At 36.3% G+C, this 24,162-nt stretch overlaps 1 protein-coding gene across 1 annotated transcript; it reads right to left on the bottom strand.

Annotated features, from left to right (window-relative positions):
* Nucleotides 1-2,028: 2,028 nt before the first annotated feature.
* Nucleotides 2,029-13,512, bottom strand: LOC123557693 (ATP-dependent (S)-NAD(P)H-hydrate dehydratase-like). The gene is made up of 4 exons (XM_053544703.1): nt 13,508-13,512; nt 12,923-13,082; nt 12,118-12,222; nt 2,029-2,163 (listed from the first exon to the last, which is right to left on the bottom strand). Exons 1-4 carry the CDS (start codon nt 13,510-13,512, stop codon nt 2,029-2,031), a joined length of 405 nt encoding a protein of 134 aa, XP_053400678.1.
* Nucleotides 13,513-24,162: the final 10,650 nt, after the last annotated feature.

The following is a 24,162-nucleotide window of genomic DNA, read 5'->3' as shown; positions in this document are numbered from 1 at the left end:
CCTAACCATGTTCAGGTTATCTATAAAATAACTGAGAAATGAAAAACATGGAACCCCACACAGTGGGAAAATTCTACCAAAATTTTCTATGTATGTACCAAACCAAAATTTGAAAAAAATATATTAAAAATTAAAAAAGGAATACAGATAGATGGGTATAACCAATTTCCAGATACTGCATGAATTTTGATGATGCTTTAGCCATGACTTTTTTCATCAAGGAAGAAAGCATCCAATAACCAGGAAGTGTTTGCTTTAGTTCCAATCAAAAGAAGCATGCATTTAGAAAGCGGGGCAAGTAGTGGGCTAATCTCCTATGCCTTTCTATAATCATGACAATCAAATATTAATCAAGTTTTATCTTGTTTTAATTGTTACATGGACAGATTTATGAGGGACTGCAAAGAGGGGTCACACTAAAAGGTCAAAAGGAAATGGCCAACAGATATTCTCTGGAGGACTTGAAAGGGTGCCTGGTATTTCTTTTTTGTATCAGTTGTATGTATCAACAAAAGTTTTTTTTTCTACTTCTACTTCTGATCAAATGGCAGATCTATATATATCTCTGTATGAGTCATGACCCTTAATTTGAAATCTATGTCTTTAAACGACCTTTACTGGACCTTAAAATGATCTACAGCATCATGTTTCGTAGTGAACCCCGTAATGAAACTCAGCATTTTTTTTTTTCGATTACAAATTCTCTGTATTCCATTCGGATAAAATCAAATGAATTTCCGAAACTGGCAAAAAATGCCGAGATCACACAGAAGAATTATGGGTAATCACGTGGAAACTGACAATTGTTATAATGGGTCCGCTACCTTAAACACCAAACTTCAGAAATAAATATTGTTAGAATTACAGTATTATGGTATCAGTACAGTAACTGTTAAATTCTATCAATTTTACATTAACATTTATTTCATTTCTGTTGTGTTACTAACAGTTTTATGAGAAAATTTCTATACCTCATACAAACAAGAGTTTTTAATGAATAAATATTGCCAACTAGTCATTAAATCACTTTATTCTTACTAGTTTTACAAATCTTAACCAGAGAAAGCACTTTTTTCGAAATTAAGAAAAAAAGACATCAGTTTGGACATTTGCCCCTTTAAACCATATCAATTTGTAAAAAAATTACTCACATTCTTATTTTTAAAGAGACAATATATTTTTTTTTTATGTTCCCATCTGACAAAAAATTCTTTATGCGGGGCCTCTCTGTCAGACTCATGCCAATGTCATGCCTAATCTACTACTTCTAGTACTTTGATAATGTTGAAATACCCAGAAAATTTATGGAAAAGTATTGAAACATGCTTGTAAAACAGTTGCATAAATCTTCAAAATTTGTATTGCCCCATTGTCATATGACAATATGTTTACATATAACCTAGGAATAACCCCATAATGGACATATAAATTTTCCATAAAATAAACACAGAATGATAACTGGACCTGGAGGAGATATTAAGAAGGGCAATAACTCATTCACAGTTTGTAATTACTCATCTTGACCTAGACAGTTATCTAAACAACCTTTAAAGTATGAAATTATTGGAGGAAGATATTAAATATGTTATGTTTACTTACATAACATGTTTCTTTGATAAACAGTCAAAACGCCTCATGAGAAGAGGTTTAAAATGATTAAGTTGCTTTTTATAAGAAAATCGTAAAGATAAGTGGGGATATAGGTATGTTTAGATATTTATGTGATTTTGAGTTTGTTCCGATTTCCACTTCAGAAAAGGTTAATTTGCGTAAATCATACTAAAGATGCCTCTCAAATGCCCTTAAGATTTTATACCCACAAATATTTGCAACCCTCCCCCACTAAGTACAGCACAAGAAAAATAGTGTACAAATGAAAGCTATATAAGTAAGGGTGACCATTCCTAGCACTGCACTTCATCTCACTGCCATCTATCATTACATCTGAAGTTTCATAAAACACCCTAAGTATGGACGAAAAGACAGGCCGCATTTCTATGATGTGTCTGGGGATAAAAAAACAACAGTTCACTCAGAGTTACCTTTCTTGCCATCGGAGATGATGTCATTTTCTCCCTTCTGTACTATTGTAACATTACCCATCTTTTCACACAGTGTCTTCACATTGACCACAGGTTCTGACTGCATTGGTGCCTCCCCAACCTGTAAAATGCAATACAATACTGAAACGGAAATGTGAGCATATATTTATTTGTTCATTCTTCATTTATTTTCTTCAATTTTAAGGCATTTTAAAAAGTTTACCTATATTCCTTCCACTCAGTTTAACTGCAGTGTTCTTGGATTCTTTCTCAGTGCCCATCTGTTCTCTGAAGAGACTGACAACTTACCAAGACAAGTGTTTAGGAACAGTGACTGACAGCTTTACCACAAGTCAAATTTCAGAATAAATGACACAACTTCCCCACTGGACAAAGATTCATGGCAAATGACAGACAACTTTCCCACAAGACAAAGATTCATGGCAAATGACAGACAACTTCCTCACAAGACAAAGTTTCAAGACAAATGAAAGAGAAATCCTCACAAGACAAAGTTTCAAGAATAATGAAAGACAACATCCAACAAAATAAAGGTTCACGGTAAATAACAGACACCTTCCCCACAAGACAAAGGTTCAGAGCTGACTGACAACTCTCTCACAAGACAAATGTTCAAGACTGACTGACAACTCACCCACAAGACAAAGGTTCAAGACTGACTGACAACTCCCCAACAAGACAAAGGTTCAAGACTGACTAACCACTCCCCAACAAGAAAAAGGTTCAGGTCTGACTAACCACTCCCCCACAAGACAAAGGTTCAGGTCTGACTGACAACTTCACCACAAGACAAAGGTTCAAGACTGACTGACAACTCCCACAAGACAAAGAATCAAGTCAGACTGACATCTTCCCCACAAGACAAACATTCAGGACTGACTGGCAACTTCCTCACAAGACAAAAGTTAAGAACTGACTGACAACTCCACCAAAAGACAAAGATTCAGGACTGAAGAACAACTCCCCCACAAGACAAATCTTCAGAAATGACTCCCCTACAATAGATCAGATCAGGACTGACTGATGACTTCCCCACAAGACAAAGGTGCAGGACTGACTAACAATTCCCCCACAAGACAAAAGTTAAGAACTGACTGACAACCACCCAACAAGACAAAAGTTAAGAACTGACTGACAACTACCCAACAAGAAAACAATTCCCCAACAAGACAAAAGTTAAGAACTGACTGACAACTACCCAACAAGACAAAAGTTAAGAACTGACTGACAACTACCCAACAAGACAAAAGTTCAGGACTGACTGACAACTACCCAACAAGACAAAAGTTCAGGACTGACTGACAACTTCCCCTCAAGACAAATGTCAAGCCTCCCATAACATTTAAAGGTTCTTGCAAAATGACTTTGGATCAAATTTGTCCAAATAAATTAGCATCATACACAGATAATATTTGGCTGTACATCTTGAATTTAATTGGTGTTGTACAACAAAAACCTACCGTCTGTAGAGGGCTTAAACTTTCCATACAACAGCTTCTAAAAATTTTCTATTGAGAGTTTTCATTACATGAATTGCCACATCAGCACAAAAGGTTGTGAACTGTTTGTTTAAGTCAGTACATAATCACTTTTTACACAGAGATGATTTATTTTGTTTATCAGAAGAAATCAATTTCTCCCAATTTTCATAATTTTCAGCACATATAATTTATTTCTGTATACTTTCTGAATTTAAACTCTGAATAATTAATTGCAAAAAAAGATTAAAAAATTATGATAATTTGTAAAAGGCATAAAAAAACTACAATTTCATTTTGTCACAAAACATGTTTAACCTGTCACATAAATTTCAACAAAAATCAATTTCATTTTATTTCATCATATTCATACTTGAATGTCATACAATTATAATTCAATTAACCAAAGATTGGGTAATTTTTTAACTTGTTAATTCTATTCAGTAATGAATGAAATTATGATCCGAAGATGTGGCGCTCTGACCTAATTAGGTTTTAATAGAATACATTTAATATTTGACCTTGATCTTAAATTTTTTTGTATTTTAAGATACAATCATTAGAACTATGGTATAATTCTTATTGTTGGGCCACACAGATTTATTTTTGAAAGGACTGGCTTTTTTTTTTTCAAAATATATGGGAATTTTGAGAGAGTTTGAAAGCTTTGGAGAATTTTGAATTATGGTAAAAAGAAAAACCCTGTGGAGGAAAAAAACTGACCTGGAAACAGGAAAATATTTTGAAGAAATACTAAAAAACACAAAACTGTCGAACAAAAAAGCACCCTCTTTACAAGTAGTTACACTTCAACCTTATAGAATCAAGCTGTAACTGTAAAATCACACAATTTCTTTGCCATCAAATTCTGTGGTTGTACCCAAAATGGCTATTTCATGGGGACAAGAATATTTGAAATTCAAATTTTAGAGATAAAATAAATCAACATTTTATTATTCTTTTAAATATTGTGATTAAATTTTATGTTATAGATAGAGTTTATGAAATGAATTCTTCGTGAAAAAGAAACCGATAGGGAGTGATCGAACGAGGTTTCTTTTTCTCGAAGAATTCTCTACATGGACTCTATCTAACATAGTGTGAAATCTACGTTTGACCAATCAGAATTGCAGAGTCAGTCGTGTCGACCCTCGTCAGCGTGCAGAGCTGTTCTTCAAAAATTATTGCTACATTGTCACACTGGTCTTCAGGAATAAGAAGCCACATTTTTAAAAAAAAACTTGCCCTGATCGGTCAAAAAAGTAGGTTGCACACTATGAACTGACACAACCTTGAAATGAGTCCCCTGCTAATTATAATAAATTATTATGAGGCACAGTGGTGCACAGGTTGCAGGTTCGAATCCCGGTGAGAGCAGAATTTAACTGCATTCTCCACAATCCGTTACAAGTCACGAGTATTCAGCTGGGCATAATTCCGGAAAGCATTTATCGACTGTAATGGAAACTTTCTTTATTTCAGTTGTTGCAAAATAAACTAGAAAATGCTTTTGTAAAAAAGCGCATGTCTCCCCAAATGCAAAGTCCTATAGGCAAGAAGTCAATAGGGGTCAGGAGCGAAAGTCAAAGAGACACTGATGGTTGGCTGCAATAGGGATCATCTACTTGGCATGTCCAGTCATCCCGCTAAATTTCAACACTCTTTACACACCTTTAACAGAGTGACCCCAAAAACAATAGTGGTCATTTACTCTGTATGAACAATCATCCTATAAAGTTTCAACATTCTGGGTCGAGAGGTTCTCAAGTTATTGATTGGAAATGGTTTTCCAGGTTCAGGCCCCTGTGGCCTTGACCTTTAACAGAGTGACCCCAAAATCGTTAGGGGTCATCTACTCTGCATGACCAATCATCCTATGAAGTTTCATCATTCTGGGTCAAGTGGTTCTCAAGTTACTGACCGGAAATGGTTTTCAATGTTCAGGCCCCTGTGGCCTTGACCTTTAACAGAGTGACCCCAAAATCCTTAGGGGTCATCTACTCTGCATGACCAATCATCCTATGAAGTTTCATCATTCTGGGTCAAGTGGTTCTCAAGTTACTGACCGGAAATGGTTTTCAATGTTCAGGCCCCTGTGGCCTTGACCTTTAACAGAGTGACCCCAAAATCCTTAGGGGTCATCTACTCTGCATGACCAATCATCCTATTAAGTTTCAACATTCTGGGTCAAGTGGTTCTCAAGTTACTGACCGGAAATGGTTTTCAATGTTCAGGCCCCTGTGACCTTGACCTTTAATGGAGTGACCCTAAAATCGATAGGGGTCATCTACTTTGCATGTACAATCATCCTATGAAGTTTCAACATTCTGGGTGAAGTGGTTCTCCAGTTATTTATCGGAAATGGTTTTCCATGTTCAGGCCCCTGTGACCTTGACCTTTGATGGAGTGACCCCAAAATCGATAGGGGTCATCTACTCTTCATGATCAATCATCCTATGAAGTTTCAACATTCTGGGTCAAGTGGTTCTCTAGTTATTGATCGGAAATGGTTTTCAATGTTCAGGCCCCTGTGACCTTGACCTTTGACGGAGTGACGCCAAAATCAATAGGGGTCATCTACTCTTCATGACCAATCATCCTATGAAGTTTCAACATTCTGGGTCAAGTGGTTCTTTAGTTATTGATCGGAAATGGTTTTCAATGTTCAGGCCCCTGTGACCTTGACCTTTGACAGAGTGACCCTAAAAACAATAGGGGTCGTCTACTCCAGCAGCCCTACAACCCTATAAAGTTTGAAGGTTCTAGGTCAAATGGTTCTCCAGTTATTGCTCGGAAATGAAGTGTGATGTACGGACGGACGGACGGAAGGAAGGACGGACGGACAGACGGACAGGGCAAAAACAATATGTCTCCTGGGGGAGACATAATAAGTTTTAACAAATGAGCCGCACCATGAGAAAACCAACATAGTGCATTTGCGACCAGCATGGATCCAGACCAGCCTGCGCATTCTGGTCAGGATTCATGTTGCTCACTAACCGTTTGTCTAATTGCAATAGGCTTTGAAAGCGAACAGCATGGATCCTGACCAGACTGCACGAATGTGCAGGCTGATCTGGATCCATGCTGGTCGCAAATGCACTATGTTGGTTTTCTCATGGTGCGGCTCATTTAATGATTTCTCAGTACAAGTATCATTAATTCTTTTTTATCTTGATAAATCTTTTACCATATCATCTCAGGTCCACCCATTTCTTTCAAATGGGTAACTGACTTAAGAAGTGTATATCTTGAAACGATTTTCTCTGATTTTCATGTGTTCAAAAACATGAAAGTACTGACAAACAAGAGGACCATGATGGTCCTGAATCGCTCACCTATCCCCACATGACCCAGTGCTGAACTGAGTATGACGTGGTTATTTCTATTATTTGACATAGTGACCTAGTTTTTGAGCGCAAGTGACCTAGATATCATCAAGATAAAAAATTCTGACCAATTTTCATGAAGATCCATTGAAAAATATGGCCTCTAGAGAGGTTACAAGGTTTTTCTATTATTTGACCTAATGACCTAGGTTTTGGAGGCACGTGACCCACTTTTAAATTTGACCTAGATATCATCAAGGTGAACATTCTCACCAATTTTCATGAAGATCTCGTGAAAAATATGGCCTCTAGAGAGGTCACAAGGTTTTTCTATTTTTAGACCTACTGCCCTAGTTTTTGACCACACATGACCCAGTTACGAACCTGACCTAGATATCATCAAGTTGAACATTCTCACCAGTTTTCATGAAGATCCATTGAGAAATATGGCCTCTAGAGAGGTCACAAGGTTTTTCTATTTTCAGACCTACTGACCTAGTTTTTGACCCCACGTGACCCAGTTTCGAACCTGACCTAGATATCATCAAGGTGAACATTCTGACCAATATTCATGAAGATCTCATGAAAAATATGGCCTCTAGAGAGGTCACAAGGTTTTTCTATTTTTAGATCTACTGACCTATTTCTTAACCCAATGTGACCCAGTTTCGAACTTGATCTAGATATCATCAAGGAAAACATTCTGACCAATTTTCCTGAAGATCCATTGAAAAATATGGCCTCTAGAGAGGTCACAAGGTTTTTCTATTTTTACACCTACTGACCTAGTTTTTGACCGCACATGACCCAGTTTCGAACTTGACCTAGATATCATCAAGCTGAACATTCTGACCAATTTTCATGAAGATCCATTGAGAAATATGGCCTCTAGAGAGGTCACAAGGTTTTTCTATTTTTAGACCTACTGACCTAGTTTTTGACCGCACGTGACACAGTTTCGAACTTGACCTAGATATCATCAAGCTGAACATTCTGACCAATTTTCATGAAGATCCATTGAGAAATATGGCCTCTAGAGAGGTCACAAGGTTTTTCTATTTTTAGACCTAATGACCTAGTTTTTGACGGCACGTGACCCTGTTTCGAACTTGACCTAGATATCATCAAGGTGAACATTCTGACCAATTTTCATGAAGATCCATTGAGAAATATGGCCTCTAGAGAGGTCACAAGGTTTTTCTATTTTTAGACCTACTGACCTAGTTTTTGACCCCACGTGACCCAGTTTCGAACTTGACCTAGATATCATCAAGGTGAACATTCTGACCAATTTTCATGAAGATCTTGTGAAATATATGGCCTCTAGAGAGATCACAAGGTTTTTCTATTTTTAGACCTACTGACCTAGTTTTTGACGGCACGTGACCCAGTTTCGAACTTGACCTAATTATCATCAAGGTGAACATTCTGACCAACTTTCATAAAGATCCCATGAAAAATGTGACCTCTAGAGTGGTCACAAGCAAAAGTTTACGGACGGACGGACGCACGCACGCACGGACGGACGACGGACGACGGACGCCGCGCGATCACAAAAGCTCACCTTGTCACTTTGTGACAGGTGAGCTAAAAACATATCAAAAGTTGTGGGCAGCTTTAACATCTTCTCATCACAGTTCCTTTTCTTTATTCTGTTCAAACAATTTATAAAAAAATCTTTCCTGCTTCAATTTCCATCAAGAGGTTCCATAAAAATCTATTTTCTGACATCAAAAATTACTGAAATCTGGTGAATAACTATCTACAATTCATACAAAATATATTGACTTCAATATAATTGATTGAATATTTTGGTATTTCAGACATCACTGTTTTTCTTTAAAATTATGCTTTATACATAAATAAAAATTGTGTCTACAGCTGCCTGAAAAACTTTATAGTAACTTGAAAATAGGAATGTTTCCTAAATTTGAAAAACTGACATAAATCCCTAAGTTACTTTCTTTAAATATACCCCTATTCCAACATATAATGCACCACACTTTTAATGCCATCCAAACCCATTCTCACTTAATTTAACAAGAGGGTCATGATGACCCTGGATTGCTCACCTGAGTAAAATGAGTTACATGTTTCAAAGGTCAAACTGATGCTAAAATATTAAGAAAGTAGGTCAGTAAGTCACATTCATAGTCACTGAAAGTCAGTGTTAAGATCGGTGTGCAAAACTGTATATGTCATCCAAATTTCAAGAATGTATCTTAAAAAACAAGAAAGTATGTCAAAAGGTCAAGGTCACAGTCAAGTGACCCCTAATTAGTTGGGTCATCAGGTAATTATAATTAAACAGTCTAGGAAATATGGTCAGATAATTTTTGAAGTATTTTTTCCCACATAACTCATATACAAGTGACCCCCAGGCAGGGCTTCTTTTTACCCAAGGGGCATAATTTGTTCAATCTTGTTAGAGAACCACTAGGCAATGCTACATACCAAATATCAAAGGCCTAGGCCTTGAACTTTCAGATAAGAAGATTTTAAAAGTTTTTTCCTATATAAGTCTATGTAAAACTTGGGACCCCAAGGGCAGGGCCTCTTTTCACCCGAGGCATAATTTGAACAATCTTCGTAGAGGACCATTAGATGATGTCACATGCCAAATATCGACGCTCTATGCCTTGCGTTTTTGACAAGAAGATTTTTTAAGTTTTTCTATTGGTTGCCATGGCAACCAGAGTTCAGTGTGGAATTCAATTCTTTGAACAATTTTGAAAGGGGGCCACCTGTGAAGTTTGGTGTAAATCTGCCTAGTGATTTTAAAGAAGAAGATTGTTGATGGACGGATGACGAACATCAAGCGGTCACAAAAGCTCACCATGAGCCTTTGGCTCAGGTGAGCTTATAAAGAAAGTGCTAAAATTCATTCATTATAAATTTCATTTATAGCTATATACAATTCCAAATTACAATACCCTGAAGGCATTTTAACGGGCCTATAACGTATATATATGTGTATGTATTTTCTAATTTAAAATTTCTAATTTATTTTTCAACATAAAAATCAGCATCTGGCAGCAGCATAATGAGTGGCTTTTTTTAATCCATTTAAACATACAAAGTCTTACATGATCAAATTCTAGCTTTTAATTTCTCTATTAAAACTAAACAGATGCGCGGAATTAATTCCAGATTTCAATTAAAACTACTATACAGGAAATCGTCTGGCCCGAAAATGAAAACATTCCAAAGCTGCTGAGTCTGGCATCGGAAGATGTTTTTGTTTTCCGGAAGATGTTGTGTTTTCCGATATATTAATGTACTTTAAAAAATATATTTGGCTTATGAAAACAAGGATGTTTAAAAGCAATATTAGTTTGAGTTAGGTTAAGATACGGCTCACTGATATCTTTTATAAATTTTGATAAAAAAAAAACTTCATGGCCAATATTCGTCAGAAAGTTAGGTCCAGAAAATAAAAAAAAAAAATATTTGCTTCATAATTAAGTGGCAGGGGCTAGTTACGTATTTGGCCCGGGTACGTTTTTTAAATAAAATAGACATATGCACTTTAAAGGCATTTATATTCAACTGGCTATTTATGATGTTTATAGAACTGAGGATTCCTGCGTACGAGTAGTTATTGTGTAAAATAAATATGTGCTTGAATCGTTATTCCTAGCTTCGTGTAGACGGCCAGGTCTAAAATCTTACCTGAGGTAATGGAAGTCAGACGAGATGGAAACGGTCATCCATCCATCCAGTTTCAGCTCAAATTTGCGGAAAAAGTAAACGGTTATGAGACACTTTCCTTCCCACCATTATTTTCATCTGATCACATGCTTTAAAAATATACATGACATTGTGTTTTAGGTCAGTCATTTGCAGATAATACGGTACAGGTCGCGCAAGGTGTGCATTTTGGGCCATTTTTGTCTCAAAATTTAGTGTCCTGAAACCGGAGTTTCACCTGTTTTTATCATAGAAACAACAGAATCGGCAGGCTAAAAATGTTTCATAATGCAGTGCTAAGTATGTGCAATACATCCGCTCAAAATTTACCTGGATTTTCTCAAAATTGGATTGTTTATGATTTTTTTTTGCACTGGTATCAGCGCAGATTTGTGGAATTTTCAAATCTACTGTCCCTTGCCCCCATAATGTTTGATGCTTTGAAAGATCTAACTTGTTTATACAAGGGAGGTAACTATAAAACATACTTCTTCTTGCTAATCAAGAGTGCTCCTTCTTGTGAAAAATTACAGAATTTAACTAATGTATTTCAACATGTGTCAACTATTTTTATTTTTTTACACTTAACAAACAAGAGCTGTCAAAGGAGACAGGGCGCTTGACTATTTCGATGCTTGATGTGAAATTGGGCACATCTGAGGAAGCTGGAGCTGTCACTGGAGCATTAAATGATTCCAATGTGGATGAAGATATTAGACAATAGCTTGAGTCTGTATTAAGTATTAAGTAATAAGTGAGATAAAGTGTATCAAAACATTAAATAACTATAATTCTGAGCAAAAAGAGGGCATAATTCATGAAATATTGGTGCAAGAGTAATGCACCTTGTGTCATATGATGTGGACGATGATGTGGAACAACTACTTTAAGTTTGAATCAAATCCATTTAGTAATAACTGAGATAGAGTGAAAATGCATCAAAACTTTAACCTGAAATTCTAAGTAAAAGGGGGGATAATTCATGAAATATTGGTGTGAGAGTTATGGCCTTTGTGCCATATGATGTGGGTGATGATGAGGAATACCTATTTTAAGTCTGAAACAAATCCATCCAGTAATTACAGAGATAAAGAGAAAGTGCATCAAAACTTTAACCAAGGTGCGGATGTGGAAGGACGCTGACGTGATACCGGGCTGAGTAGGACAGCTCTCCATACTTTGTATAGTCGAACTAATAAATTACCAGTATAAATAATTTGACCTGCTTCTTTTTTCTGAGTTAGCATCATTTTTCAAGTGTAATTCAGCTAAACACTGTTGCCATTTAACTTACCATAACCAGTACTAACTCAGTCCTCACTGTTAGCTGGCGACTTTTCCATCTAAGTACAGCTTGAAGACAATTGACTCTGTTCATATTGCTCTCTACCAAAATGCCACCAACGAAACACCCTTTATCAGGGGATGTAACTCTGAACCACCTGATTTGTACCAGTAGTCTTTTCCTGAAGTTAGGCTGCATTTCAAGGACAAGGAAAACTTTTTAGTATCCCGTTCTAACATCAATTTAGAAAAACCTTATTCGAGACTACTTACAACTTTCTCATACAGTCTATCAAACTCCACAACATTTGGTGTAAGGATAGCCCTTTCATATCCAGATATAATGTATGGGTCTTCAGTAATCAAATAAAGCCCGTCCTGAAAAAAAGATTCAAAAATAAAAAAGTTGTTAAGACAATAACTGCTGAACTTGTCATTCGTACAAAGATTCTATAATAATTTTTTCATTAAACGTTAGACATGTCCAAGTCTGAACCATAATGTAGCATAAAAACTCAGTAAAAATCTAATCTGTAATACGTGGGGTTTGCAAAATATTAAGAATTTCACATACACAGCATCCAAGAATGAAAATATTATATGTGTTTGCATGTAAATAAAATGTCTTTTAAAAATATTAAAAGTAATAACAATAGCACATGTAATTATACTTTAACCTTTTTTTCAATATTTGACATGAATCTCTCCTTAAGAAATATAAAGTCTACATGTGGGTATTTATGTGGCTACTCTTTTGTTCTCTCTATTGTTCTTTCAGCCACGTAAAAGAAAAATAGCCAAATAAAAGCTTACAGAATGAATGACATCAAAGAAAAAGTACAGTTACCTATTGTTCCTATAGCCGCCTAAATATGCTAATGTAAGCTCGCATGGACAAACATCCAGATGGACAATGCCAGAACGATATCACTCCCCCTTCAATAGGGGATAAAAATCGCTCATTCACTAAGACGTCATAATATGATGTCAAATTATCACGTCAGTATGCACATGTGTAGCTTATGTTTTCCATAGGAAAAAGGTCAGTTTAAACTAGATAATGCCATTTTAGACTTACAGCATCAATAACAAGTGGCAAGCTTCTCTCCTTCGCCTGTTCGATAATATTACGAGCATTATCCAGTATGAGATCAGTGCGCCCAAGCCCTGGGCCGACAACGAGGGAATGCACCCTTGGTAACCACTGGGATACTTCAGCTGGGCAGTCCTTACTCTCTCTGCCAAAAATACAGTACATAATTTGAAACCTAGCTTAAAAAGCTTTAGAAAAATTTTCTAACATGAAAAATGAGATAATTTTGCAAACCTAAACCATGTTAAGAAATTTGCCACTGTTGCAAAATTTCAAATAAGTCAATCAACTGACCAGAACTTAATGTGGTGATGTTATTGTGATATGATGACACAATTAAAATTCAATAATGGTTCATTACTTAAATCAAATTGTCTAAATGTTGAGAAAATAAATCTACTATACTTATTAAGTTGTGGCAATAATGTAATGCCATCCTCAGTTTGAAGTATATCCAAAAACAAAGTTAAACCTCAGTTGGAATTTTCTTATTTACAACTAAAAGGCATGACAGATTCACTATAAACCACAATTTTGCAACTTTTCATCAATACAGAATCTGGTGTGTACCTCATCTCAGCTGTCACTTTGACCAACAAATAGTGCTGGACTGGCATAAAGCAGTGGTGTACAATAAGTTCTGGACTGGAACACTTATAGCGAGGGACGTACAATAAATGCTGGACTGTAAAACAGCATGGGGTGTACAATAAGTGCTGGACTGTAACAATTTTAGCACTGGGTATACAATAAATTCTACAGTGCAGCAATTACAGCACTGGGTGCACAATAAATTCTGGAGTGCAGCAATTACAGCACTGGGTGTACAATAAATTCTACAGTGCAACAATTACAGCACTGGGTGTACAATAAATTCTACAGTTCAACAATTACAGCACTGGGTATACAATAAATTCTACAGTTCAACAATTACAGCACTGGGTGTACAATAAATTCTACAGTTCAACAATTACAGCACTGGGTGTACAATAAATTCTACAGTTCAACAATTACAGCACTGGGTGTACAATAAATTCTACAGTGCAACAATTACAGCACTGGGTGTAAAATAAATTCTACAGTGCAACAATTAAAGCACTGGGTGTACAATAAATTCTACAGTTCAACAATTACAGCACTGGGTATACAATAAATTCTACAGTGCAACAATTACAGCACTGGGTGTACAATAAATTCTACAGTGCAACAATTACAGCACTGGGTGTACAATAAATTCTACAATTCAACAATTACAGCACTGGGTGTACAATAAATTCTGGAGTGCAACAATTACAGCACTGGGTGTACAATATGTTCCGGACTGTAACATTTACAGCACTGGGTGTAGTGCAACAATTACAGCACTGAGTGTACAATAAATTCTACAGTGCAACAATTACAGCACTGGGTGTACAATAAATTCTACAGTGCAACAATTACAGCACTGGGTGTATAATAAATTCTACAGTGCAACAATTACAGCACTGAGTGTACAATAATAAAAAATTATTTTGCCTAAAAATAATTACATTTATTTTTTCCCGAAATTAATATCTATCTCGTTGCTAGGTGTGTAAGCTATAAACTATCGTCGTTGTCAAGTAATCCAGTTTTCTAGTTCCTTGTCTAAACATAACAGATGAATGATAAACGCCTATTCGTCAGGGAACCACTCGAGCGTTATATTAAATCGAGAGCACGTGCAATCTTCTCAGTTGAACTAAAGGTGTATTGGCTAGCGCTTCAGATCGATGTTAAATTGAATAGCCATGCCACGTGGTCGATGCAGAAGCCCGCCAGAAAGGTAGAGGCGAGCCAGCCTGTCGAGATAATTATGAAGAGAAGGAAATGAAAGGCGAACTAGACGGCGGATTTGCCAGAAATCCTAGGCATCAGACAAAATGCCGGTAGGTTTGTTATTGATTTCGAACAAATTTTGAAGGAGTCGCAATTAATTCTGCAGTTTGGTAATGACAGTACTTACGTCAGTAAATAGTTATACACAGTTAATGTCTTCCCGTTAACATCTATGCACCGATTATGAATTAATTGTGTATTGTATTAACTGTAAACTTTATACGGGGTGTGGCGACCCTATTTCTCATAATTTTACAGATTCGAACCAAAGCAATAATGTTGCTAGTTCAGTCAACTGTCGTAATAGTTTCTTGATTCCGACAGGCAGTGGTACTTTCAATACACGAGATTCACATAGTGCATTTCCGTTTTATTACTCGTAAGGTGCTCGCAAAGTAAGTAGTAACATCGATGACGTCACATTTCATAAGACAATGACACTGTTGTGCTCATTTACTTCCCACAATTAAAATTGCAAATTTTCGGAGTGTTTTACGTTAATGTTCCTTTTATGGGACCGTCGAATAGTTTAGTATTGCAAGGGTATAGTATACGGATTAAGATCGGATGGGTTATGGAAACCAGAAAGATTGTAAGGAAAAAATATTTATACAAGGACGCAACTGTAAGATATTAAAGTAGGTTTTCTCAAGCACTATTAATTACGACCTTCACTTTGCGACCAGGAGAATCTGTCGGCATGCAAACGCAGGCATCAGCACCTGTTAACGTTGGATCAGGTTAGGTCATTTAACTCTTTCGATATCATAAACAAATATCACTAACAAATTCACTGGTTCAATATTAGGCTTAGATGTACTTACATTTCTTCCGACTGGTTTCGGTAATAAATCTTCAAATACACTGCACGGGAACACGTGCATCCATAGAATCGAAAATTTAAGATCCACAGAAATTTAATTCCAAAATAAATAATGATGTTGAACTGCTAGGTTGTATATATACAGGTATAATATGTATGTCAGGTGGATAATTTAGGCCCTTCCTTTGATAAATGTGTTTTCGCAACATTATCTGAAGACTTATTTATTCAATCTCTTTTCAACATAGTTTGTTACGTATAGAGGAATAATTTCTTATGCTGGGAAACAAAATAATGATTGAAATTTAACTAAACACACCGACGTCAAAAATATCGCTACATTAGTTCATGCAATACACATTGTCTTCGCTTAATATGTCACCGTCAATTTTGAACTAAATTTTTGTGGGCCTCATGTATTTTTCATGCAAATCATGTAGAGTTGACGGATTACAAAGAGTACCGTTACTTTGTAGTGCATCTTTGAAATAGAGTGAGGCATGTTGTTGATAAAATTTATGAAAACTCGTCCACTGTTATTTTAGGCTAAATGCTCGCAAACGTTTTACAAAAAAAAAAAAAAAAAAAAAAAAAAAAATCGAGTGGTCTATCATGAAAATAAGATTCAAACGTTTTTTTTTTTTTTTTTTTTAAAACAGTATTAGTTGGGCACGTTTGTTCTTTGTTTGGTGTTCAGATTGTTAATTGTTTCACTACATACATTTGTTAATTTTGTGAGGAAATTCTGTTTCGTTGAAGCTCAACTTTCCGTACATTAAATTTGAAACGATTGTTACGTTTCCCGAAACACATTGTTACTTGAATTTTTCGAAGAAACGGGGTCAGAATCGTGGTGTTGTCAATTTAGAGGCTGAAAAACAATATATATTTTGTTATTTTCCATACAGCACCGATTCTATTATATTATTATATAGATTAAATCGTTACCAGAGTCAAATAAGATATCACGGAAACTTTGTTAATTCAAGTTGCGGGCCTCAAATCTTTTTACACCATTCTAAACTTTAAAACTAAAGAGAATCAAATTGAATTTATACATGTATATGTGGCTAGCTTTCCTATGATATTTTTATTGGTTGTCATTAATTCTTGATAGTATTTAGTTAGAGCTGTTAGTATTTATTCTAAGGGCACTGGTGTCAGTTAACATGACATTTTAAAAGGGCGTGGACATTGCAAAAAAACAAGAGAGAACCGTTTTTGCAGTTGGTTCCCATTATAAGTGTCACGTTTTTGTTTGGCGTTACAAGCTAACTAATATAAGATTAGGTCATCATAGTTGTAAATATGTAGCGTTAAGATAAACGGCCAATATTTAGCCGAATCCAATATCACAGATCATATTATGGTTCTTAAAATTTTGGAAGTAATCATACTGTATTACAACATTCTTGACTGTTGATTTTACCATTGGAGTATGTTATGGTAGTGAGCAAAAACTTCAGAGCTGTTATCATGGGATTTGGTTGAAATCTGTAACAAACTACCAGTCGTTTGTTACGTTATGTAGGAATAAAAATTGTTTTTGGTTGTCTTAATTTTTCCCTGTTCCAGTAAGTGAATTCTCTTCGAATAGCTCATGTAGCACTATATCATGTTAACGAAATTCTGTAGTTTTTTGACCTTAGCCCGGAACCGGGATTTCATAAATCAGTGTTATGTTAACGTCATTATGTATTAGATTTAGATCTACAAATAAGGTTGACTAAGTTGAGTATCTTGACATAGTGCAATCTATTTATAGAACGATTACGTATTTATAAGTAAAAAGCGATAGCGAAACATTATTGGAAAAGTCGATTATTCAGGGTCTTCATAGTAAAAGCATGGTTTTCTTTTAATATACGATTCGACAGAAGTACAAAATTGATAAATTATCGACCTAGTTCCGCAGTAGATTTTATTCATCTATAAATACATTATAATTGCACGACAATTTTTCGGGATGTGTGACCCATCCGCTATCGTCGGTATTTTACCGCAGTATTATTATAAATTAATAGTCAGACATGCCTTGATGTATAAATCTCACACAGTAACTTAAACGATAAAATGTTTGATAATTATGATTTTCTTCATTAAAACGTTTCAATACAGAAAACATTTTGTATAAAACATTCTGTATGCACTTACTTCTTTCATTGACAATCTTCTTGAGTTCAACGATGCATGAGAACCATAAACAAGCAAACGATACATGCAGTCGTTTTAATTAGTATCATGTTGATCTATACAATAATACTATGTTTAAATTGGTACCGTAGTGTATTGGATTGTGTTGTCATGCCCGACCCGATTGAGGCCTGGTAAACTCATTGAAAAGCTAACCAAAATGCAGTAACACATAATGCTTGCAGATAAAAGGGATAATGGTCTTTCTAGATATTGATGTATAGCCTTGTAGGAGTACATATCAACATGGTTGGAATTGAATTTTAATTGGATTACATTAGGACATAAATCTTAAGATAAAACATGTATCCAAACAAAATATATTTTAGGTAAGCATTTAAGTTTGCTATTTCTTTCAAAGATAGAACTATAGATTATCATCATGATGATGAACAAATGATCCGAATCACTCAAGACGATCGATAATCCTTCTGCTCCTTGTTTAATACATTGGCAAACGTGATCACGTGATGTTGGTGGGATTTGCTCTACTTGTCTTTCAAATAGCCTATCCGATTATGTTATAGTTATATGGATGAACCAGTTTGGTTTTAAAGAACAAGTATAATTGTTGTAAAGCTGAGATAGTATGTTTTAGAATTTAAGAAATCGTTGCACAGAATTTTTGGGGGATAAATTTTGGCAAATTTAAATTTTGGCCTGGAAAAATTCTGTCGACCGTGGGGGCGATCGGGCGTGCTTTGGGACGTTTTGATGGTACGGATGTTACGGTGTATATTAAAGGTATTGCTTAGTGCCTTGGCAATATCTGACTAGCCTTGCTTAAATGTATCATAGCCTTGCTGATGTCATAGCCTTGCTCATCATATAGTATTTGCTTCGCTTAGAATTACAGTACGTTGCCCTTGCTCCATTGGTCCGCTAAATGTTCCTCATTACTTTGCAGGTACGTCGAGTTATGGGGAATATTTAATTTACCCGTGGTGTACTGTAGCCTTGCTCATTATAGTATTTGCCTTGCTTAGAAGTACAGTACGTTGCCTTGCTCCATTGGTCCGCTAAAAATTGTGGTGTACTGTAGCCTTGCTCGTTGCTTAGAATTACAGTACGTTGCCTTGCCCCGTTGGTCCGCTAATATTGTTGTGTACTGTAGCCTTGCTCGTTGCTTAGAACCACAGTACTTTGCCTTGCTCCGTTGGTCCGCTAAATATTCCTCATTGCTTTGCAGGTAACGTCGAGTTTTGGGGAATGTTTAATTTACTGTGGTGTACTGTGGTATTCCTTGCGTCCGTGTGGTGCTGCTTGTTGCTCTACAGGTAACGTGGAGCAATGACGTGGTGCTTTACGAGTACGTCTGGTTTCCTCCCGGTCGACTGGTTTTTTCAAATAGCTTTCATTGGAGTGGCCATACTCTGCCAACATATTGATAATAACTTTTATATTGAAAGGAATATTTCATAGGTTTAAATTAGCACTGTTTACAGTATTTACGCGCCGGTAATTGAAATATGTGACTGTATTCATAAACTGAAATGTACAAATAAACATGTAAAAATGTGAATGTTACTTGTCTTCTGGTTATGATTTCGGGTAATAAAATAATAAAAAATTATTTTGCCTAAAAATAATTACATTTATTTTTTCCCGAAATTAATATCTATCTCGTTGCTAGGTGTGTAAGCTATAAACTATCGTCGTTGTCAAGTAATCCAGTTTTCTAGTTCCTTGTCTAAACATAACAGATGAATGATAAACGCCTATTCGTCAGGGAACCACTCGAGCGTTATATTAAATCGAGAGCACGTGCAATCTTCTCAGTTGAACTAAAGGTGTATTGGCTAGCGCTTCAGATCGATGTTAAATTGCCCACCCGCCACACCCCAATAAAAATAATAAAAAAAAAAATTGTGTATACTACAGTTCATTATATTTTGTATCTTTAATTCTGTTATGACAATCTGACTGTTTGTGAAGTACTTATGTTGCAGATAATATGCTGCCACTGGTGCCAACTCCGGAAGTGATCAGACTCCAGGTACTTTCCCAGACATTAATGAACGGATTCCTGGGCTACAAACAATTTGTGAAACAGACAGATCTAAAAGATATTATCATTCTTCCGGACTGTTGCTTTTTTGAGAAATCAAAAGGACAATTTAGAATTTATACATGTATAATTTTTATAACTAAAATTCCAGTTAATTATTTCCATATTTATATACAATTATTTATTTTTTTTTTTTTTATGTCACTCCTAATTTTAAGGGCCTGGAAAAATTCTGTCGACCGTGGGGGCGATCGGGCGTGCTTTGGGACGTTTTGATGGTACGGATGTTACGGTGTATATTAAAGGTATTGCTCTAGTGCCTTGGCAATATCTGACTAGCCTTGCTTAAATGTATCATAGCCTTGCTGATGTCATAGCCTTGCTCATCATATAGTATTTGCTTCGCTTAGAATTACAGTACGTTGCCTTGCTCCATTGGTCCGCTAAATGTTCCTCATTACTTTGCAGGTAACGTTGAGTTATGGGGAATATTTAATTTACTGTGGTGTACTGTAGCCTTGCTCATTATAGTATTTGCCTTGCTTAGAAGTACAGTACGTTGCCTTGCTCCATTGGTCCGCTAAATATTGTGGTGTACTGTAGCCTTGCTCGTTGCTTAGAATTACAGTACGTTGCCTTGCCCCGTTGGTCCGCAAATATTGTTGTGTTACTGTAGCCTTGCTCGTTGCTTAGAACCACAGTACATTTGCCTTGCTCCGTTGGTCCGCTAAATATTCCTCATTGCTTTGCAGGTAACGTCGAGTTTTGGGGGATGTTTAATTTACTGTGGTGTACGTGTGGTATTCCTTGCGTCCGTGTGGTGCTGCTTGTTGCTCTACAGGTAACGTGGAGCAATGACGTGGTGCTTTACGAGTACGTCTGGTTTCCTCCCCGGTCGACTGGTTTTTCAAATAGCTTTCATTGGAGTGGCCATACTCTGCCAACATATTGATAATAACTTTTATATTGAAAGGAATATTTCATAGGTTAAATTAGCACTGTTTACAGTATCTTACGCGCCGGTAATTGAAATATGTGACTGTATTCATATCTGAAATGTACAAATAAACATGTAAAAATGTGAATGTTACTTGTCTTCTGGTTATGATTTCGGGTAATAAAATAAATTCTACAGTGCAACAATTACAGCACTGGGTGTACAATAAATTCTACAGTGCAACAATTACAGCACTGGGTGTACAATAAATTATGTACTGCAACACTTACAGTATTTGGTGTACAATAAATTCTTGAGAGTAACACTTACAGTATGGGGTGTACAATTAGTTCTGGACTGTAACACTTACAGCACGGGCTGTACAAAAAGTTTTGGACTGTTACACTTATAGTAGGAGTTGTACAAAAATGTTTTGGACTGTAACACTTACAGCAGGGGCTGTACAAAAAAGTTTGGACTGTAACATTTACAGCAGGAGTTTCAATAAGTTCTAGACTGTAACACTTACAGCAGGGGCTGTACAAAAGGTTTTGGACTGTAACACTTATAGCAGGGGTTGTACAAAAAGGTTTGGACTGTAACACTGATAGCATGGGGTGTACAATTTGTTCTAGACTGTAACACTTACAGCAAGGGCTGTACAAAAAGGTTTGGACTGTAACACTTTAATAGCAGGGGCTGTACAAAAAGTTTTTGACTGTAACACTTATAGCAGGGGCTGTGCAAAATGTTTTGGACTGTAACACTTATAGCATGTGGTGTACAAAAAGTTTTGGACTGTAACACTTATAGCAGGGGTTGTACAAAAAGTTTTGGACTATAACACTTACAGCAGGGGCTGTACAAAAAGTTTTGGACTGTAACACTTATAGCAGGGGTTGTACAAAAAGTTTTGGACTATAACACTTATAGCATGGGGTGTACAAAAAGTTTTGGACTGTAACACTTATAGCATGGGGTGTACAAAACATTTTGGACTGTAACACTTATAGCAGGGGTTTTAATAAGTTCTAGACTGTAACACTTACAGCTGGGGCTGTACAAAAAGTTTTGGACTGTATCACTTATAGCAGGGGTTGTACAAAAAGTTTTGGACTGTAACACTTATAGCATGGGGTGTACAAAAAGTTTTGGACTGTAACATTTACGGCCGGGGTTTCAATAAGTTCTACACTGAAACACTTACAGCAGGGGCTTTACAAAATGTTCTTGACTGTAACATTTAAAGCATGTGGTGTACAATTAGTTCTGGACTGTAACACTTAAAACAGGGGCTGTACAAAAAAATTTTCACTGTAACACTGATAGCATGGGTTGTACAAAAAGTTTTTGACTGTAACACCGATAGCATGGGGTGTACAAAAAGTTTTGGACTGTAACACTTACAGCAGGGGTTGTACAAAAAATTATAGACTGAAAATTTTACAGCAGGGGTTTACAATAAGTTCTAGGCTGCAACAGTTACCGCAGTGGGTACACAATAAGTTCTAGAATGTAACACTTACAATATGGGGTGTACAATGAGTTCTGGACTATAAGACTTTATCACAGGAGCCGCCTCTTTTGCACAAAACACATGTGATAAATCTGCTCCCTGGAAAAAAGATATAATAACACACTTAGATTTCGGTTGTACAAAGGAACTAAATCAAGATAAGACAAAAACTACACCAAGCATGTAAAACTATGCTTGGGACTTAAATGAAAACAATTCTGAATGAATATTATTTAGCCATATAAATATTTAGTTACATAGTATGCAACCCTACAAAGAAGCAACAATGTCAAATCAGAGGGATTTTTATACAACTTATAACAAATTAGTATTTTGGCATCTCCAAAGGATTGTAAATGACCATTCTCTTGCAAGATCATGTGTCACTAAAAAAGATCAATTTATCAAATGCTCTGTTACATGAAAAGTGTCTACTGGGTTGCACCCAACAAGGAAACAAGAGGGCCATGAAGGCTCTGTATCGCTCACCTGACCTATTGACCTAAAGACCATCAAGATTAACATTCTGACCAAGTTTCATTAAGATATGGTATAAATGTGGCCTCTAAAGTGTAAACTAGCTTTTCTTTTAATTTGACCTAGTGACCTATTTTTTGACCCGACATGGCCCAGATTCAAACTGGACCTTGAAATCATCAAGATTACCATTCTGACCAAGTTTCATGAAGATACAGTCATAAATGTGGCCTCTACAGTGTTAACAAGCTTTTCCTTCGATTTGCCCTAGTGACCTAGTTTTTGACCCCACCTGACCCAGATTTGAATTTGACCTATAGATCATCAAGATTAACATTCTGACCTAGTTTCATTAAGATATTGTCATAAATGTGGCCTCTACAGTGTAAACTAGCTTTTCCTTTGATTTGACCTGGTGACCTAGTTTTTGATCCTACATGACCCAGATTCAAACTGGACATTGAGAATATCAAGATTACCATTTTGACCAAGTTTCATAAAGATACAGTCATAAATGTGGCCTCTACAGTGTTAACAAGCTTTACCTTTGATTTGACTCGGTGAACTAGTTTTTGACCTGACATGACCCAGGTTCGAGCTTGACCTAAAAATTATCAAGATTAACATTCTGACTAAGTTTCATGAAGATACAGTCATAAATGTGGCCTCTAGAGTGTTTACAAGCTTTTCCTTTGATTTGACCTAGTGACCTAGTTTTTGACCCCACCTGACCCAGAATCAAACTTGACCTATACAGCCTCAAGACTAACATTCTGACCAAGTTTCATTAAGATATGGTCATAAATGTGGCCTCTACAGTGTAAACTAGCTTTTCCTTTGATTTGACCTGGTGACCTAGTTTTTGATCCTACATGACCCAGATTCAAACTGGACCTTGAGATCATCAAGATTAACTTTCTGACCAAGTTTCATGAAGATACAGTCATGAATGTGGCCTCAACAGTGTTAACAAGCTTTTCCTTTGATTTGACCTGGTGACCTAGTTTTTGACCCCAGATGACCCAATATCAAACTCGTCCAAGACTTTATTGAGGGTAACATTCTGACCAAGTTTCATTAAGATTGGGCCACAATTGTGACCTCTAGAGTGTTAACAAGCTTTTCCTTTGATTTGACCTGGTGACCTAGTTTTTGACCCCAGATGACCCAATATCGAACTAGTGCAAGATTTTACTGAGGCTTACATTCTGACCAAGTTTCATTAAGATTGGGCCAAAAATGTATCCTCTAGAATCATGATTTTCACTGACCAATACAACCTTATTTTTGTCTGCCTCCACCTCCCCTACAGCTGGCCAATCAACCATTCATTGCTTATTATACACCAAGATACAAAGTATATGGGGGCTATATTTAACTCACAAATACCCATCTGTTGGTTAGTCTGTCTGTT

The sequence above is a fragment of the Mercenaria mercenaria genome, chromosome 5, assembly GCF_021730395.1.
Source record: "Mercenaria mercenaria strain notata chromosome 5, MADL_Memer_1, whole genome shotgun sequence".
NCBI lineage: Eukaryota > Metazoa > Mollusca > Bivalvia > Venerida > Veneridae > Mercenaria > Mercenaria mercenaria.
Note: the sequence above shows the minus strand (reverse complement) of the source record. Positions and strands in the feature narration are given on the sequence as shown.

Bases quoted from the DNA above. Each gene is read 5' to 3' on its own strand.
- LOC123557693 (XM_053544703.1), bottom strand. The intron at 12,223-12,922 runs GTAAGTCTAAAA...TCTTTTTTTCAG, and splicing joins TGCCACTTGTTATTGATGCT to GACGGGCTTTATTTGATTAC. The intron at 2,164-12,117 runs GTAAGTAGTCTC...TGCATTTTACAG, and splicing joins ATAGACTGTATGAGAAAGTT to GTTGGGGAGGCACCAATGCA.